Genomic DNA, 21538 nt, shown 5'->3' with positions numbered 1-21538 from the left:
ATATATATATATACCTCATTAAAAGTAATGTATAATTTCGGCGGGATTTTGTCCCCCAAACCCTCCCCAAAACTGCGCCACTGGATCATAACCTATTTAACACCAAGTAAGTGTTTCAATCATCTTTATTGGTGATCAATAATATTGCTTGTGGTCAATTATTTGCCAAGTGATTTCAATCTCCTAGTCGGGTTGATTTGAGAAACTACTCGAATGAACTGTTATAAAATTCATGTATGTTTTTAGTTGTCTAATAAAGATGGTTAAGTTTGATGTCAAAGATGTTATGATATATATAAATCTGAAAATTTATTATATTTAACATCTATTTTACTTCGGTTTTGTATAACATATCTCGAATTATTATTAATATTCTCTCTTTTTTGTGTGTATGTTAGATTAACAGAATAATTTTATTTTAAGAAATATTGAATGTATGCAAAAGTTAATGACTCTTACGCATGTAAAAATAAACTATTCTTATGTGTACCATATCGTACATTAATTATAAATTCCCGTGTAATGGAAATGGTGGCAGCTACTTTACACCAAGTAGTGTAAACAATCACTCCTGGTGCTTCTCTATCTATAGAAACTATCCTTGGCTCTTGGTAGTACCGTGAAACACCACTTTGGTGTATAGTAGTTACCACCATTTTTTGCATCGAGCTACGCTACAATTTTTTACATTTCTTTCCTTATAATTATTTAAAATATCTCAGTAAACATACTTTAATATGCTCTCAACTTCAAATTAAATGCCTGCTCTCAGAGCAGTGGCGTAGCTAGGTAGCCAAGGGCCCTGGGGCAAATTAAAAAATGGGGCCCCACTGCTATGTAAACTGATTAGGTTTTATCAAATAAAAATATGAAATTTTTCCAAATACTTTAAAAATGCTAAGTTACTTAATCTCTTTTTTGTGCACTGCAGGGCAGGTAATAAAAATATTAAACAGTAACAACATAAATTACAATTAATACTTGGTGTAGGTTTGGCTAATAAAACGAAATAGAGAATATTCAAGGGTTTATTATATAAAGGTCGGGCCTACCAACTGACTAAATAACAATTATATTTAAAAAATTTTCCTAGCTTTAGTTTTAGCAAAAGTATCAATGACTTCGTTTAAATCCAGGCTTGATGCGATTTTGTTTTCAATTGCTATTAGCGATAAATGTCGGAGTCGAGTTTGGCCCATATTATTTCTTAAATAATTTTTTATTATTTTTAATTTGCTAAATGACCTTTCAGCTGCTGCAGAAGTGACAGGAATTGTAAAGAATAATAACATTGCTGTAAATACTTCCGTTAGGTCGCATTCTAGCACTCCATATTTGCTCATTATTTCCTTACATAATTTGTGAACAGTCCATGCTTGAGTTAGTTCAGGTAAAACTAGGTGGTAAATATTAATAAATTGAAGTGAAAAACTAGGGCCTATTATATCTGAATATTTTCTTTGGAATTCGTCACACTTATGTAATAAAGTTGCTTCATCAATATGTAATAAAAATGTTGGTGTTAGAAAATCGAATATATGACAGACTGCACTCATACCAATAAAACGTGTATCTAATTGAGATATTACTGTGTCTAGTACATTATTTAAAATCTCAATTTTAAATATTTTTTCTCGGTTTGGAAATCTGTGATCAGCAGCTAATTCATCAAAATGTTTTTTAACTTTTCTTTGCCTTTTTCTTGAAAATGGGTATCAATACCATATTTTCTTGCAGTTTCACTGGCTTTGCACTTGAATAATTCGAAATCATTTCTATAAATTTGCAACTTTGCTTTGGTCTCTGCTAAAACTTTACTCGCCTCGCCCAAATTGATGTCGCATTTTTGTAAAGTTTTGGATGCATAACTGATGTCGTTCAACACACTGTGCATGAATTCGCAAAGCAACACGAACTCGAAATTTAGCATTTTTGTTTTACTACTCTCTGCTTCACTACGCTCATCTTTATTAGGACTCTTTAGAACTATTTCTGATAATGCTTTGATAATATCAAAATAACGAAGTTTTATTGCAGAAATCGTATTGACCCTACTGGACCATCTAGTCGGATTTAGTTTTTTTAGAGTGGTGTCCGATTCGCCAGTGAATTTTGACAGTTGATCCCAACGTTTGATGCTGTTTCCGAAAAAGTTATACAAATCTTGCAACGTTGCGAAAAAAATCTGTATTTCCACACAACTGCTAACGGCATCATTTATCACCAAATTTAAATTATGAGTGGCACAATGTACGTACCCTGCGTTAGGCTGGATATCCTTAATATGTTTTTGTTCACCATTATGCACACCACTCATCACACTGGCTCCATCATAGCCTTGTCCCACACATTTTTTTAAATCAATATTTTTGTCGATAAATAATGTTGTCACTTGGTTGACTAAATCTACTGCGCCATGTTTGATGGCTGCATAAAAGCCTAGAAACATTTCTTTTACTTCTATATCAATTGGCTGTCCATTTTCCGATATTACTGCATACCTCACAACAATGCTCAGCTGATCTACCTTCGATATGTCCTGTGTCGTATCCATTATGATGGCAAAAACGGTGACGCTCTAATTTGTTCTAGTAGATGGGTTTCGAGTTTGGTCCCCAAGCTCTCAATCATTTCATTTTGAATTGTTGCACTCAGATATCTTGTAGATCTTAAAAACATAAAAGAGGACAATTTCAAAAAAGTCCTGATATTAAACAGTTAATAATTATAAACAAAGTAAAACGATAAAAAAACATAGAAATAATTATTATTACCTTTGGGCATATCCAAAACTTGCCGCAAAATGTGATCATATCGGGCGACAAGCTCTAAAAAGGACAGAAAATTTCCGTGGTATCATTTCTGACTTAAGTCTTCCTGATGTCTTCTCAAAGCCAAAGAACTCTTTGCTAGGGTAAGTATGATATCGAATAACCTTTGAAGAACCATTTTCCAAAATGATGCTTCGTTGCAAATTTCATTTTCAAGTTCCTTGTCGATAGTATTAGTATCGTTTTTTTTCTTCAAAATTCATACACAGCACATGCTTCCGAATGGCCACTCGAACAACTGTGTTGTTTAATTCTTTCTGATAAATGCTTCCAATCTCGAATTCCCGTACACCACATATTATTCCTTTGTGAAGCAAATAACCAGCAGGGTTGACAATAGGCAGCGTCTGGTATTTTGGAATAACACAACCAAAAACGATTAACTGGCCCATATTTAGAACACGAAACGTAGTACGATTTTGAAAAACACCTATTGTTCTGGTTGACGTCTGTTGGAAAAGGTCCTGAAGGCTGTAAAGGTCTCATATCAAGAATTTGACGTTTTTCGTTATCACTTAATATCTTGTTTGTGAAGTTTCCCAAGTCACAAGAAGATTTGTCGTACACATTTTTGAAAAATGTAGAGGTCTGTGGTTCCTCCAAACCCTCCGCTCTTATGTGTGTCATGCAAACATCATCCACGTTCACATGATCGGCGGCGGAGGTATCTCCAACTGCAATAATTGTCGAATCTTCTTCAGTAGGCTTCTCAACCAACACTGCAGTTACCACGTTATTTGAGTCACTATCAATAGAAATATTTTGGCCAGATGTACTTGCAAAAGGCTGACTAAAAAACTTGCCAATTTTGGGCAATTTTTGTTTACTATCTTCTCTTTCTTGGCGTTGTTTGAGTTTAAATGCACCACTGGGTTTCTTTTTATCCATAATTTTAGTTTTCTAATTTATTTAAACAATACAATATTAGATTGTGCTCGAGTAGGTAGGTAGTCACTGTTCACTGACGACGTTGAAAGTAAAATAAAAGGAAAGAGAAACACAATGATACGCTACAATTAAGTGTCGTTGGGGAATCCCCGGAAAAAATTATCACCGTTAGTGTTACCACATTTAACGGTGGAGACTGTAATGGTTGGCAACTGTTTGGCGACCTTTTAAGGCGCACTTAGCGCATTTTGTCATCCCGTCGGAGAGATGCGAGAGAGAGAAAGGTAGATGTATGTTTAATATAATCAGGAGAGGGTCTCCCTTGGTATTCTAAGAGCTGGAAGCTCTTACTGGAAAACAATGCCTATTTCTTTTGTTTTTAAATAAAGTTAAGTTTTATTGTTTTAAAAATCTGGTCTGCTTATTTATTGGAAAGGAAAGGCATTACAGAGACCATAAACGATCTCCTGCCCGCGGACCTAAATTAATGTACCTACTGCAGGTGACTTGCATTTTTTCACGATATTTCGCGTTATACAATGAGCTGTAGCCGAAATCTATAGATTTGATACGATTTATTGACTTAACGGACATGATGTGTTGTAAAATCAAATAAATTGAACCACTATATTGAACAGTACAAAGTTTACTGACATAAGCTTACTTACTCCAGATACAGCATTAATTTTTTAACCGTTCTCGAAAAAAAAATCTTAACTCGAATTCACAATAAAACGCACATCGATGAATAATAAAACGCACACATCATATCCGCCAAATTGACAACACTGCCAACCTACAGAAAGAATTTAGGGGAATTCCCTAGGCATAACTTTTGAATTTCTCTCAACTGAGTTGTCATGATTAAAGTGGGGTTGCAACCTGTCATATTTATTTTGAAAATGGGAGAAATTTCCAAAAGTTCAGTTCGATCGAGATTTCTGGTGAGGATTCGAGGGCCCCCTGAGCTTGAGGGCCCCGGGGCACTGCCCCGCCTAGCCCCTTGGTAGCTACGCCACTGTCTCAGAGTAATATGTTTCGCCTGTAGACAGAAACAGTAAAAGCAATAATCTCATCCAGATGAAAGTTATACGTTTTCACAGCTCAGGAATCTTTTCTCAATGTACCAAATTGTTAAAAGCTACAAAGAATAGCGTATATTTAGTGTTTCACTTTAATTATTTTGGAACTTTAGGTTATTTTTTTATTATGTTAGAGATCAACGTATCATCTCTGTAGACAATTCATGCATGCCCTAGTGATCACCCAGTGACCCGTGCGCTAGTGATCATCTTTACCAAAAAGAAAGAAAAAAGCAGTATTTTACTAACCATCAAAATGGTCGCTTTGTTTCAACTGGAATTAATTGGATGAAACTCTGATTATCCTCAAATCGTATGACATATTTTGATGAAAAGAGAAACATTTAGTTAAAATGTTAAATATTTTTATTAATTCCAGATAATCTGCAATGTTTGAGCGGTATGTGTAAAATTTTTGAAAAACAAGGAATTGTTAGTTTTTCTATTTGTGGAAGAAACTATGTTTATCTTTTCACACCAGAAACAGTAGAGGTAAGTATATATTTTTCATCTATAATTTTTAAAAAAACTTCATCGAACATTTTTTTGAATAGAGGTTAAAAAATTATGAGGGTTATGCGAAAAGGTTTTATTAAGTAAGTATATGTAAGTAAGTTTATTAAGTATATGCTAACATAAACCATGAAGGACATTTTCCTGATATTATTCTTAACGTTACATACATAATTTATAAATAAAAAACAATTCACAATTAAAAAAACTGAGTTTTACATCTTGTGAGTACTTTAGAATGCGCTATTCTTAAGTGGACAACTCTTTCAACATATACAAGTACATATGAATGTAAACTGATTGCTAGGCAACTCTTAATGAAATTCAAACACTTTAAAGATACCAAAATTTACAAATTTGAAGATATAAAAGTTTACTTTAATGTAGATAACACTGAAATGAAGATTCTTTGCTTGTGTGCCATAACTTTAGACCAGTGTTTCTTAACCTTTTTTAATACAATGGACCCCTTTTAAAAAATTTTAAGAAGTCACGGACCACCCCCTGAGAAAAAAAATTGCAAAAAACATCAATTTTCAGTATTTAATTTATTTTAGCATTTAATTTTATTATTTCAATAGTATACAAAGTATTTAAAATTAAAATTTTCAGTCTGAAGGTTGTTGCTACTTTTCCTTAATTTATAAATTGAATAGAGGGATGGTTTTCGACAAAGCAACGTGCATAACATGTTCAACATTCAATCGATAACGATGTTTTGTTTTTATTTTCACAATTGTGGAAAGTCCGGCTTCGTTAAGATACACTGTAGCCAACGGAATTATAGCTGAAATAGCTCGCTTTACAAGCAATGGGTAGGCTTCTTTCACAGAAGACCAGAACTGTCTGAGTGTTTTTGAATCGAAATCCATTTTTAGCAAGGACTTTGTTCTAAGATCAATAAGCTCATCTTTGGCAAAGTTCATATCATCGATACAGTCAATATCACAAAGAAAAGGATGACGAATCCACAACTCATCTTTTATCTTTAGCTCATCCAGATCCATTTTCAGAAAGCACATCGTCCAACATTTAAAAGTTTGCATATATCTCATTTTGAATTCTATTTTTTTCAAAGTGGCATCTTCAATTAGAATACTTGTAATTTCTCAGTTGCATCCATAATGGTGATATCGGGTCCTTGAATTAAAAGACTTATATTGTTCATGTGATTAAAATTATCTGCCAGGTAAGCCAATTTATAGGTAAAATCTGTTTTGTTTAAATATTCGAAGAATGAGTTATCTTTTTCTTCTAGAACAAGTGATAATTCGATCTTCAACATGAAAAATTGTTTCAAAACCTGCCCTCGTGACAGCCAGCGCAATTTCGTGTGGTACAAAAGTACCTTATGTTCTGCGTCCATTTCTTGACACAGCGTTTTAAAGAGACGATGATTAAGAGCTCTACGTCTAATAAAATTTACAGTTTTAATAACTTTTGATAATGCTTCTTTTAAGCTGGTTGGAAGAGTATTTGTAGCCAGCACATGTTTATGTAAAAAACAATGAGTAACAAGAACATTAGGAGACTTTTTTTTCACCAACTGGTCAAAACCAGATTTATTTCCAAGCATCACAGATGCTCCATCTGTACGAAGTAAATGAAGTTTTTCTTTCCAGCCGAAGTCTTGTTTGGTAAAGAAAACATTTAACATTTCTAAAACATCAACTGCCTTTGTAGTTTGCAAAAGAGACTCACAAAATAAGAATTCTTCTTTGATAGTATCAAGAGACACGTAACGAACAAAAACAAGAAGTTGACTATAATTCGAGATATCTGTAGTTTCATCCAGTTGCATACTCAAGGGAAATGGCGATACTTTCAATTCATCGATGATCTTTTTCAAGATATTGCAAGAAATTTCAACTATTCTTGAATGTGTCACATCATTTGAAAATGGAATTGCCTCAAGTTTTTTTTCTCTGTTCCAATCTACAAACTAATTCAACCATCTCCAGCTCACATGGCTTAATTAACGTCTCTCCAATAGTATGCGGTTTCTTGCTTTTAGCAATATGATATGCAACTTTGAGAGATGCCTCAACCAGAGGTTTTTGTGGAATACCAAATCCAAGTTTGTCTAATGTTCCAGATTTCAAATACTGGGCTTTCTTCTTAGAAAAAAATTCTACATCTAGTAACCTGAACAAGGAGTCAAATGTGCGTAGCTTGATAGGGGGTAATAAAAATAGTACAGCGGACGTCATCAGGGGATTGCCCCTGATGGTGAAAACTGAAAGCCGGTTAGTGGAGGATGTTAGAAATATGACAGGGATATTAGAGGGCTGTGTGCAGTCCGCACTGAATTTGGGGTATCTCGATCACCTAGTTTCAAATATGCATGTATTTTCACCTTTTAGAAAGAAAAAAAGATCAATGTTATTTAAATATTATTGATCCAAACGTTTTAAAAAATAGGAGTAGTCGGTGGACCCCCAAAATATGACCCATGGACCCCTAAGGGGTCCATGAACCACAGGTTAAGAAACCCTGCTTTAGACAAAATAAACATTTTGTGTGTAAAGTTGTGGCAGCGAATATGATAACGAAATATATATTTACAATTTGTACACAGTGTAAATATGAACGAATACATATTTGCAATGAGTAACTCACTAACTGCTCCACCCTGGAATTAGGAAATCGAATGTGGAAAAAAAGGAGGTTGACAACGAAAAATCCCCAATGTTAATAGTTCATATAACCCCATATTTATATATGACTTGGAATATTACGAATAAAGGAAAATGAAAGTGCGTTGGGAATTTATAAAAATGAAAGTGTGCCATTAAGTAGGTGACAAATACATGTTTCTATTTGTATCTAAAAGGGAAAACGGTTAAAAAAATGAAAACAGACTCAATAATAATCAAAAAACAAAAATAAGGAAAAACCGATTAGGACAAATCGAAAGTTTTAAGTAATATAAACAGGAGAGTAATCGTCTATTGATAGCTTGAAATATTTGTTGTCATTTCATTGATGCGAAAAACAAACACAAAATTCATGCTTCTTCTTGTATTCTTTTGCTTTATCATCTATTTTTAATCAGTTTTTAGGAACACAGTTCTAACTGCGGGAGAAGCGTTTCTTTTTCTTCTGTTAATACTGAAATTATATTTCAACTTAACATTACGTTTACCCGACAAAAATCTAAGCGTCGCTTTATAACCTTTCAAAGAATGAATTATTGCTACCTCAATGATAGCAAGGATTATTTTCTGAATACCATTTGGAAATGCTCTAATAATTTTACGTCATCCTGAATAAATTTCTGTTCTTGGAAGCATTCAAGTTTAAAACAAACTTCTAACTTTGACCTTACAATATTTAAATTCGAAGAAAAAAATGAATACTTTCCACATTATCAAGAGTTAAATGACCGTTTTCTCTTTCAGTTTTGATATTAGATTCTAGATTAGACAAGCTACCTGTTTTTCACCGGTAGTTAGGGATGCGTTTTACAAAATTGCGTTTTTAATTTCATTTATTTATTTTTTCAGTTAGATGACACAAACACAATTGAATTAGGGGAAAGCGTGAATAAAAAATTCTTGGACGGAACACTCCGGTTTCTTGTTTTGCAGTAGTGGTTGGAATACAAAAATTAAACTGTAAAATGTATGATCTCAAAGAGGATGGGAAATTTCTTCAGAACGGACAAATTGAAATTTCTGAATAGTTTTTGGGATCAAGAGCTGAAAGGTCCCCTTGTTGTCCAAATTTCAAAACCTGGAACAAATGGTTCTGGAATTATAAGACAAACACACACACAAGCTCTTGCTTTTATTATTTTATGTAAAAATTAATTATAAATGTAAATATTGTTATAATATTAATTTATATGATTGTACTGAATTTCTGAATACGTCTGAATAATTATTTTAGGTTCTGCTAACAAGCACCAAATTAATTTATAGATCAAGTGATTATGATGTTTTAAGGCCCATGCTTAAAGACGGACTTTTCACCAGGTGAAGACAAAATTTTGTTCTTTGCATAATTATTCTGATAGTGCATCTTTTTCTTTGCTATTCGTAGGAACTACATTCTTCTCACGCAAATGAGTTTTTTTTTATTTCTGTTTTCTAATTCTTGAATTAGACTTGAAAAGAAAGAAATTTTTTATCATTTAAATTTGAAACGCAGGAATATTTTTTATGTCTTTGACTTTATAAATAATCAAAAAAAATTGAAGCTTAGTAAATTAAAAAAAAGGCACAAGCAACTAATATTAAATTTTTGCCTCCGTTTCTCGTCCATGACCTGTCAGTGAGCTTTTTATTCTAGATACAGTTCTAAATGCGAGCTTAAAAAAATGGAGACAGCTCAAAGAGAGCGTTTAAGAAAACAGACTCAGCTCAAAATACGTGTTTACGAAAATAGACACAGCTCAAATGCCCACCTCGGGTTTAAAGGAACAAAAACGATGACGGAACAATCATAGAAGTTGATATCAATTAAAAGTTTTGGTTTGAAGAAGGAAGCGGAAAATTTCCGGTGAAGAAGAGTTAATCTATTTATCATTAGTTGAAGAAGGCAGTATTTGAGGAATATTATCCTAAAGATGATGACTCACTTTAGTTGAAGGATGTTGATGAATCATTGTAAGCAATTACCATTATCCATTCATTATCCAGTTATGATATGTCGCCTCTATTATACGATGATGACTCACTTTAGTTGAAGGATGTTGATGAATCATTGTAAGCAATTACCATTATCCATTCACTATCCAGTTATGATATGTCGCCTCTATTATACGATGATGACTAACTTTAGTTGAAGGATGTTGTTGAATCATTGTAAGCAATTACCATTATCCATTCATTATCCAGTTATGATATGTCGCCTCTATTATACGATGATGACTAACTTTAGTTGAAGGATGTTGTTGAATCATTGTAAGCAATTACCATTATCCATTCATTATCCAGTTATGATATGTCGCCTCTATTATACGATGATGACTAAATTTAGTTGAAGGATGTTGTTGAATCATTGTAAGCAATTGCCATTATCAATTCATTATCCAGTTATGATATGTCGCCTCTATTATACGATGATGACTAACTTTAGTTGAAGGATGTTGTTGAATCATTGTAAGCAATTACCATTATCCATTCATTATCCAGTTATGATATGTCGCCTCTATTATACGATGATGACTAACTTTAGTTGAAGGATGTTGTTGAATCATTGTAAGCAATTACCATTATCCATTCATTATCCAGTTATGATATGTCGCCTCTATTATACGATGATGACTAACTTTAGTTGAAGGATGTTGTTGAATCATTGTAAGCAATTGCCATTATCAATTCATTATCCAGTTATGATATGTCGCCTCTATTATACAATGATGACTAACTTTAGTTGAAGGATGTTGTTGAATCATTGTAAGCAATTACCATTATCCATTCATTATCCAGTTATGATATGTCGCCTCTATTATACGATGATGACTAACTTTAGTTGAAGGATGTTGTTGAATCATTGTAAGCAATTACCATTATCCATTCATTATCCAGTTATGATATGTCGCCTCTATTATACGATGATGACTAACTTTAGTTGAAGGATGTTGTTGAATCATTGTAAGCAATTACCATTATCCATTCATTATCCAGTTATGATATGTCGCCGCTATTATAGCCTTCCTATTAATTGGCCGTTCGTGCGTAGTTGAAACTTACTTTTGGTCACCTAAATTGTCTTAAATCGTATTAAATTAACGTTTTCTGGTAGATATTGTCCAAAATTGCATTCAAATAAGCCCAGAAATAGCTATTTTATCGTAATTTAATGATCTGTTAACCAAATTGCCTCCTAATTTCCTACATATAAATCATCTATTTCTGAATCTATTCGAATAAAATTTGACAATAGTTATTAAAGAACAAAACTTAACATAAAACTGAAATAATTTAGATGCATGAAAATATCGGTTCAAGTGCTCACGAACGATCAGTTCATGTCGGAATGGAGGAGTGGGGTCACCCATGGTGTCGTATTATGATATACCGAGTCATGGGCTGCTATGCAATTCTCAAGCTTTATGATGTGCCCTATCTCCACTTCACGGTTTTAACTGCTGTTCTAAATCCCTTTGCATATTAAATTATGCTAGAATTTCGACCCTACGAACACAAACGTATGTTATGTTATGTTACGTTATGTTACGCTGTGTTCCGTTGCGTTGTGTTGCGTTGCGTTGTGTTGCACTGCGCTGTGCTGTGTTGTGCTACGTTACGTTACGTTATGTCATGTCATGTCATGTCACGTCATGTCATGCCATGCCATGTCATGTCACGTCACATTACGTTACGTTACGTTATGTTATGTTATGTATTTAAAGACATTTTTTGGATTTAAAACAGTGAAACAACTTTTTGCTACACTAAATCAATAAACTTTTTGAGTAATGTTAAGTGCCGAATGTAAATTGTAATACAATGACACGAAATGTAAAACAAAAAACCTACCTTTAGAAAACTATTGAAGGTCAAAACACGGTCCATTAATAAGGAATAATTAAAACCTTGTTTAAGAAATTCCATGGAAATCTGGGGAAGAAAACTTCGCATGAGGATTCTTTAGCACAATAACAACTCCACATCGAAGTGAACTTCAGATTATTTTTATTTGTTTCAGTAATGGGAATAAATGGAGGAGTCGCAGAAAATTACTGACACCAGCATTTCATTTTAAAATTCTCCATGACTTCGCTCCCCTGATGCAAGAAGCTTCACGGACATTCCTATCCGACATTGGTTGTTTTATCGATGAACCTTGGGTGGATATTACTAAAATCATGAGACCCTGTACGTTTTATATGATGATGAGTAAGTAAGTTAGATTGAAATATATTATTTTTACATCATGGAAGCTGCTATTGAAATGAAAAAGAAAAATTACAAATTACAAGTAATAAAGGGTGTACTCTAAATGCTATCCTAGTCTTGTAATTTCATAATTCCTGTTGAAAAAGAATGGTCAATAATTATATAATTATCTAGGTAATGTTTCACGAACAGATGTTTAATAATGAAACCTAGAACTGAAATAAAATAGCAAACTAAAAGGTAAAATGTACCGTGTTTCCCAACTCTATGGGAATACCAAAAAGTGCTGCAATTTTTACCGTAGCTCTTTGGTAGTGAAGTCTAGTAAAATTTACCATAAAATTCAGTTTTACTATCATACTCAAGGGAGGGGAGGATAAAAAGAAGGACAATTGTCCTAGGGCCCAGGAGAGGTGAAGCCCCGATCAAAATTCTTAATGAAAAATATAGTGTTTATTAATGTTTCTTTTTGAAAGAAAATGAATGTCTTCATATCGAAAGAAAAACTACAATTTTGAATGAAGGACCTCCAAACATTCTACAAAATATGAAAATAAGGTTTATTGTTCCTTAAGGATGGGGTCCACAATAATCTTTGTCCTGGGACCCATAAGGACTTTGTTCAGACTTGGATGTAGTTATCTTCTTCTACATCCTTATCTACACCTTAGATCTCGTGGGCCCAGCATCGACGCACATTAGGGGGGGGGGATTACAGGTTAGGCAGTATCAGTTTTTACCCCACGAACAGAGGTTATCGAAACGAAACAGAATAGTATTACTTATCGAGATAAATCCTTACTCTTTGTCGGGGTATGAACCTTTATTAAATGTATAAGCTGAAATCAAAAATAGTTTACATAACTGTTATGACCATGTAATATGGATAGTTTAAAAGTAAGAAAATATATATGGATAGATAAAAACATAATATAATTAGAAAAATAATAAAAAGTTTGATTGAAAAACGTAAAGATTCTCATTAGGACGCATTTCTTTACGGCAGCAAAAGTGATATTTCAAAATAAAGAACAATTATCCTACGATAAAAATCAGAGTTTTTTACTCTGCACAATTAACATTAAAATTTGAAATAATTTTATAAAAGCTACAATTTAGATAATCTTAATAAATCAATTGATCCAGTATAAAAGGTTATACATCCAAACTATTCCGTCTAGTGGCTTAAAGAATAGCTTATAGTAATTAGTTCCACCTTAAAATTAAATCAGAGCTAATCTTAGAATCAGAAAAAATAAATAAGTTTTCTAAGTGGTAAAAGATCATCAATAAATCTGGTAAAGAAGGAATTTGTCGAAAGATTAAAATATGAAATGATTTAACAATATTCTTGTAAAAAAAGAAAAATATTGCAAACATTAGTACTAAAATTATTTCCCGTGTGTATGCCATTAATTTGATGAAAAAACTGCCATAAAGTAAAATATAATTGCTGTTTAAATTAATATGAACGGGAAATTTCCTGTTCTCTTCATTAATAATATCATTAAAATTAAACAGGCTATAAATTTGAAGAAGGTCATCAAGAATTTTATTAGTTGAAAGGAAAGGAAAGCTTTCGAAATCAAAACAGCATAGAAACTCAATATTATTTAAAGATTTTAGTGCTTTCATGAACTGTATATTATTATTAATATTCCATTTCAAGTGGTTATTATTTTTAGTATGCTTGCTAATTTTATTGTATACTTTTTAAGAATATTTTCAAAGTGAATGCCAATTTTTACTATTTACACTACTAGCAATAAAAATTTAGTTGGGGTTTTATGGAATTTCGGATTAGCAAAAAGAAAATAAAAGTTGTTAATATTATTTGGTTTAATTTTAAGTCTTGTTCACCTTGAACAAGGTCAACAACAATTTCCTTTTGTTGTTGGAAGAGAATTTTATTAATTGAAACGGACAAATTATGTATACATAAAATAGCATAATAAAGAAAAAAAGAATAACAGAACGAAAAGAAATAAGAAAAATTATAATAAGTTTTATTTACTGCAGGTAAGCTGCGAGTACATAAAACTCATAAAATAAGTTAAAAATATAGAGAAAACAAAGAAAAAGACATAAAGATTTTTAAAGAAGAAGAAAAAATTATTAAAAAATGGTTTTAAAAAATATTTATAAATTTAAAAGCTTTTAAATTTCAAAAAAATACATGGGAAAAAAATAAAACAAGGAAAAGATATCATCTGGTATTCAGCTGACACGATTATACCCAAAAAATAGTGCTTTCTATTATTATTATTATATATATATATATATATATGTAATATAGAATTTCTCATACGAGTCATTCTATATTAACTGGTAAGCTTAAAACATATGTTTCTTATCAAGTTTAAGATGTAGAAGTCGGTCTCTCACAAAGAGCCATAAAAAGTCAAGATGAACCAGATAAGGCCAAATAAAAGATATTTTCTGAAGTTAATGGGTAATAATTCGTCAAATGAAGATAGTCCCAGAAAGTTCCCACCGTCAGAGTGGCGAGATACTTTTAGCGAATCAAAACCTCTAAATTTTATAAATTGAATGACGTTTCATTCAGATAAGAAGATACTTGCAACCACGCCCTCTCAGAATCTCACTTTAAAAACTCAGGACAGGCAAAATTGCGTGTCTTTCTCATATTTTCAATGGCTAGATAAAGCTGGGCCAAGCCAAACAATCCCTGTAAAGGGGGAAACCTGATGTAAATATCCCACGCATAATGTTTGCAATACTCCATCTAACGAAATAAAATGCCTTTTTAACAGAAGCCGTATAAGTCTCTTCAATTATCTAGCCTTTAAAGACGTAACATGACAAGCCGGCAGTCGTAAGTAATTTGTTTGGTAATAATGGCCCCAGATATAAACAGAAAAGAACATTCTCATCATTGTCCTTCAGCGAAAAGACTACAGAAGGAGTACATTTCCCCTTCCGAAAAAGAAGATGAAAAGAAACAACAAATATGTCAACAAGTCCCGATGCATGGGGTGAAAAAGCTGAATTCCGTATAGTTCCCACCACAAAAGAAGTAAATAGAAAAATATGCAAGTGGATCGTCAAATCAACAATAAAAGGAACTTCATCGCCTGTTAAAGTCGAAATACAACCATGGAAAAGGATTATGTCAGAATAATTATTCATTCTAAAGTTCACCACCGCATCTGGATCAGTCAAAGAATCATCAAAAGCCATATGGAGAATTTCAACTCAGTAGAATCCCCAACCCCCCAAGAAAAGAAATGATATTACATCTTTTTACAGTTCAAAGTGAATCGGCATTCTTCCTCTAGGTGTCGACATCTAAAAGAACACTTGCATCGAAATCATGGAAAACATCTGGACGGAGGATCTGGACTTACAAATGCTCAGAATCAAATATAAACACTTTTGTGAACACTTTCTTGATAAATCTAGAAAGAGTAACTATAAAAATTATTCCGCGTATCTTCACGCAAAATGTTTAATTCAAGCCTTTTAATATATAAGTATAAATTTGCATTATGACAACTAAACGCGCCATTCTTCTAAATGGGTAAGTTATTTTTATGAAAAATATTCAATTTCTATAAGAATTTTCATTTAGTTTCTAAAAATAAGAATTTTATTTAGTTTTAAAAGGAAGTTCAATTGTTTCTTATTATTTAATTGAATATTATAAGTATTTCGTGAAATTATGCTCTTCATTAAAGTTAATTTTGAAGAAAAAAAAATATTGATTAGTAGTAAGAAATGAAAATTCTAAGCATAATGAGCTAAAATGGTTCAAAATATTGAAGTATATTATGTTAATATTCTCTTATTGTTTGCATTATTTATTTTTTCATTATTATTACTTGTATTATTGTTTATAAAATTTTTGAAAAAGTTTACATATGAAAATGAGAAAGAAGAAAAAATTAATGAGTGTAATATCAATGATAATCATGATAATATTAAAAGTAATTGTGGAATATATAGGGAGCCGAATTCGGTTAATTCTAAAAGTATACAAACTTCTAATAATTTTAAAAATACTGAAATTTGTGCCAATGTAGAAAAAAATAATTCAAATGTAACGCAAAATGTAAATGCAATTGAATTTAGAATAGATTTTTCAGATTTTGAAACAGTTGTTCCACCTTTTGAAGGCAAAAAACACGAAAATGTTAAATGGTGGTTCGAAGTATTTGAAGATCAGGCTAAATTTTTTAATTTATCTCCTTTACATAAATTTGTATATGCAAAAAGGTGTTTACGCGACAATGCGTTGATAATTCTTCGTAGCCATCCTAACATTAATTCGTTTGCTCAATTGAAAGAATTATTAATCGATGAATTTCTTGTTACCTATAACTCAGCCGAAATTCATGAAATTTTAATAAATAGGAAAAAGCTTACTCATGAATCAGTGCAAGAATATTTTTTAAAATTAAAAGAAATTGCAGTTCAAAATAAAGTTGATGAACAATCTTTAATGAAATATTGTATTGATGGCATACCCGATACAATAGAAAATAAAGCTATATTATATGGGTCAATTAATTTAAATGATTTTAAAAGTAAACTAAGGATATATGACCTAATGTGCATAGATAGAGAAAAAAATAAAATACATAATAAGTACTTACGTTACAATACGCCTAAATTACAAAAGCAAAAGGAGGCTAAACTGCATTTAAGTGATTATAAAAATAATGAAAATCAGGCGATACATGAGATGCGAGATTTGCCGCCCAGACCGTGTAAATTTTGCGAAAAAATAGGCATACGAAAAGCATATCACTGGGGGCAATCCTGTTTAAATAATCCGGCTATAAGTAAAAATAAAGCTGGAAAATCAAAGACCAATACGTATCAATTACTTGTGTCAGGATACATAGAAAGTGAACAATCCGTACAAAAGGATAAAAAAGAGAAAAAAGATAACTCGAGTTGCATGCAAAAATTAATGCTAAACTTGGATACGGGATCAACAATAAATTTGATACCCGAGCATATTGTATTGAAATTGAATGTTCCTGTTAGAAGTTGTAAAGGGATAAATGTTATCCAAACAAAAGGAAAATTAACGCTTGCAAAAAAGTGTACTCTTAATTTAAAAATTGGTAATATGGTTAGATCGACTGAGTTTCTAGTACTAAACAACGATCTAAACTATGCCATATTAGGGGTACAATCTTTATGTGATTTTCACATCGTTATAAATTGTGTAAAGCAAATTGTTACCCAGAGAAACAGAAAACTGATCACTTTCTCACCTCTGGAAAATCGCGACTTGACTTTACAAATAATAACTGAAAATCCAATGCAAATAAGTGTTAGTAACAGTAAACAAAAAGAGGATGAAACCGAGAAAGGGAACATTAAACAAACAATTTCAGAAATAAATATGACAAATAACGTAAACGAAAATAATCGTTGCACGGAAAAGATAAAAGAAAAAGTTAAAAAAGATCGAAAGAATTCGAATGTTTCTGAGATAAATTCTGGTAATGGAGACACAAATTATCAGACCGTCATTCAAGAAACAACTGAATCGATAGAAAGTGTGAAAAATTCTGATTTACTCAGAATTCTAAGGGAATATGAGGACATATTTGCTAAGAATAAATATGATGTAGGCAAAGTTAGAATAGAACCACAACGAGTGAGGTTGACTTCGGATTTACCGATCTCCTTAAGGCCATACAAAACATCTCCAAAACAACAGGAAGAAATCGATAACCAAATTCAGGAGTTATTAAAACATAATATAATAAAAGAAAGTTCTTCTCCATATTCTGCGCCAGTAACATTAGTATTTAAAAAGGAAGAAAATAAAAAAACGCGTTTATGTGTGGATTTCAGAAAATTAAATCAGGTGACAAAGTCGGACGCTGAACCGTTACCTCTCATGGAATCTCTAATTGATAAATTAGCTCAAAGTTCTTATTATTCTTCTATAGTCCTCATTTCTGGTTATTGGCATTTACAAATCCACCCAGAAGACACAGAAAAATTAGCATTTGCAACACACAATGGGTTGTATGAATGGTTACGTTTACCTTTTGGTTGGAAAAACGCCCCAAGCATTTTTCAAAGAACTATTCGTAGAATCCTTACTAAACATAAAATTAAATTCGCTGCAAATTATTTGGACGATATAATTATTTTTTCAAACAGCTATTCTGAACATTTAGATCATATTAAACAAATTTTTGATATATGTAGACAAGAAAATATTAAATTAAAATTTTCTAAATGTTCCTTTTTAAAACAAAAAATTGACTTTTTGGGGTATGAAATAACAAACGGCACTGTTACACCAAATAATAGTAATATTGAAGTAATTAAAAAATTAAAACCTCCCACAAATGTAAAAACCTTGCAAAGATTTCTAGGATCCATTAATGTTTATAATAAATTTATAGATAAATATGCATCTATTAGAGCTCCACTAAATAATTTGTTAAAAAAGGATAATAAATGGATATGGACAGATGAATGTCAGAAATCTTTTGAATCTCTTAAATCAGCTTTAACTAGTAAACCAATATTAAAAATATTTAATCCTTCTTATGATTGTCATATTTTTGTTGATGCCAGTACAAATGGTATTGGTGCTGTACTTAAACAATGTGATGAATCTGGTGTTCTGTATCCCGTAGCGTTCCACTCCCGCTCATTAAAAGATTATGAAAAGAACTATTTCATCACTGAGCTGGAATGTCTCGCTATTGTGGACTCCTTAAATAAATTTCATCACTACCTTTTTGGAAAGAAATTTACAATACATACAGACCATGCAGCCCTTCTTTGGCTTAAAAATGTTAAAAATCTTAAAGGGAGATTATTTCGCTGGTCCTTACACCTTAGTATGTATGATTATGTTGTAAAATATACAAAAGGTAGTACAAATATAGAAGCAGATATGCTTTCGAGAGAAATACCAGATTCAAATGTAAATGTAAACAATGATGGAGGTCAAGTATCACATCTTTTGCAATTAAATGAAATAATAGAGGCTCAAAAATGTGACAATTTAACTGGAAAATTTGTAGAAATTAATGATGTATTATGCCTTCGTAAAAAAGGATTTACTAAAATTGTAGTACCTTTTTCACTACGTTTAAAATTACTCAAAATTGCTCATGAAAAATTTGGACATCCAGGTATTCAAAAAACGATTAATTTATTAACTCCGGTAAATTATTGGCAGAACATTACTTCTGATATCACTAAATTTATTAAGCATTGTCACACATGTCAATTAAATAAGAAGCCCCGGCAAAAAAGATTTGGGCTTTTACAATCAATGCCTCCTGTTGATAAACCTTTTGATTTACTTGCAATTGATAGTGTTGGTGGTCTTAATCATTATAATTCAACAAAGAAATATTTGACCTTAATTATTGATCATATGACAAGATATATATGGGCATTCGCTTCAAAATCTATTACAACAGAGACTTATACCACTTTTCTTCATCAAATCTTTCAAAATCAAATACCTGCTAATCTCTTAAGTGATAGAAATGCAGCTTTTACATCTTCGCATTTCAAAAAATTTCTTAAGCATCATAAAGTTAAACAACTTTTAACTACAGCGCATAGGCCTGAAACTAATGGCAAAGTAGAGAGATTAGGACAAACAATAATCACACGTTTAAAATGCAAAATTAATGAAAATTCTTCCAGGATACCGTGGCCTAAATTATTAAAAGAAGTGGTTCAGGAATATAACCTAACTCCTCACTCAGTTACGGAATTCCCGCCGTCATATTTATTAAATGGCATAGTTCCATATGAAAATCCTTTAAAAGAGGATATTTATCCTCCACTTGAAGAAGCTAGGAAAATAGCTATCGAAAACACAAAAAGATACCACGAGAAAAATAAAGTTTATTACGATTCTAGATTTGTAGATATAAACTTTTCACCAGGTGACACAGTCATGTATGAAGAGTTTAAATATCCTAACACTAGAAAACTCTCTCCAACTTTTAGTGGTCCTTATAGCATCATTCAAAGGATGTCTGATGTAAATTACGAAATAAATAAAAAGAATAGTCATACTAAAGAAAAAACAGAAATTGTACATGTTTCTAAACTAAGAAAATATTACGAACCAGAGAAATTAAAGCTTAATCATGAATAAAATTTATTAAATAGAAAATGTAAATATTAAAGTGAAAAACAAATATATGATTTGTTTTGCAATATACAAATTTAAAAATATGAAATTGTGATGGACATGGTTCATTTGAACATGTTACCCCTTTTTCACGGAAGATCTGACCCCTCAAAAATTTTGTGTTTACCCGAATCCAAAATAAATATGGGATGAAATTTCTCAGATGATATAAACAAAAACAAATAATATTTTTCATTATTGTATTTTGAGATAGGATCTTCCGTATCAATATTGCTGAGATACAAGATTGTTCTCCTTCTTTTGGGGACTACAACTTTGTATCCAGTAACAAGCCCTTAACGATACTAGAATATTAAATTCTAGAGTATCGACACATTTGTGTCCTTTTCTTATTTCTTTCATTCACTTTAGAAATATATGTGAATAATGAAATTCTGTTTATGTGTTTTTTAGTTATTAATTCTAATTTGTTTTCTGTATATTAACTTAAAAAACAAAAAGAATATTCACTTACAGCATTTTGTGGTGTTATTAAACATAATTTTTCGAAGAAAAAAAAAATATTTAATAAGATTAGAGACTCTAAATCTTTTTGTTTATGTTTCTGCTATATGTTCATGAGTGCATAAATTTTGATATATTACCTATAGAAGATAATTTGATGTAAACATTGCATAATGTTATACTTAATAGCTATGCATGTTTTCTTGTACACAGCTTTTACTTTACATTTGTTATTTTTGTTTTGCTTGAAGATTTTTATTTGATAATTTAATGTGTGTTTTCTTATAATTTTATTGAAAATTCTGATGGAAGGGGTTGCAAGTAATTAACCATAATTTTACCCTAGATTCTAAATTTAATAGTAAATGAAATTTTTTCGGAGGGGGGATGTAATATAGAATTTCTCATACGAGTCATTCTATATTAACTGGTAAGCTTAAAACATATGTTTCTTATCAAGTTTAAGATGTAGAAGTCGGTCTCTCACAAAGAGCCATAAAAAGTCAAGATGAACCAGATAAGGCCAAATAAAAGATATTTTCTGAAGTTAATGGGTAATAATTCGTCAAATGAAGATAGTCCCAGAAAGTTCCCACCGTCAGAGTGGCGAGATACTTTTAGCGAATCAAAACCTCTAAATTTTATAAATTGAATGACGTTTCATTCAGATAAGAAGATACTTGCAACCACGCCCTCTCAGAATCTCACTTTAAAAACTCAGGACAGGCAAAATTGCGTGTCTTTCTCATA

General features: G+C 31.6%; 1 protein-coding gene across 1 annotated transcript in view; it reads left to right on the top strand.

Annotated features, from left to right (window-relative positions):
• LOC107447204 (cytochrome P450 4C1) overlaps positions 1-21538 on the top strand; it is a 39572-nt gene that overhangs the window by 7815 nt on the left and 10219 nt on the right. The window contains exons 3-5 of the mRNA XM_043041424.3: positions 5181-5293; positions 9206-9291; positions 11972-12162. Coding sequence (XP_042897358.2) covers positions 5181-5293; positions 9206-9291; positions 11972-12162 — 390 coding nt within the window. The remainder of the gene's footprint in view (positions 1-5180; positions 5294-9205; positions 9292-11971; positions 12163-21538) is intronic.

This window comes from Parasteatoda tepidariorum, chromosome 7, assembly GCF_982258835.1.
Source record: "Parasteatoda tepidariorum strain Cologne lab strain chromosome 7, Ptep-v5.0, whole genome shotgun sequence".
NCBI classification, from domain to species: domain Eukaryota; kingdom Metazoa; phylum Arthropoda; class Arachnida; order Araneae; family Theridiidae; genus Parasteatoda; species Parasteatoda tepidariorum.
The sequence above is the reverse complement of the archived record's forward strand: the minus strand, read 5'-3'. Positions and strand labels throughout refer to the sequence as shown.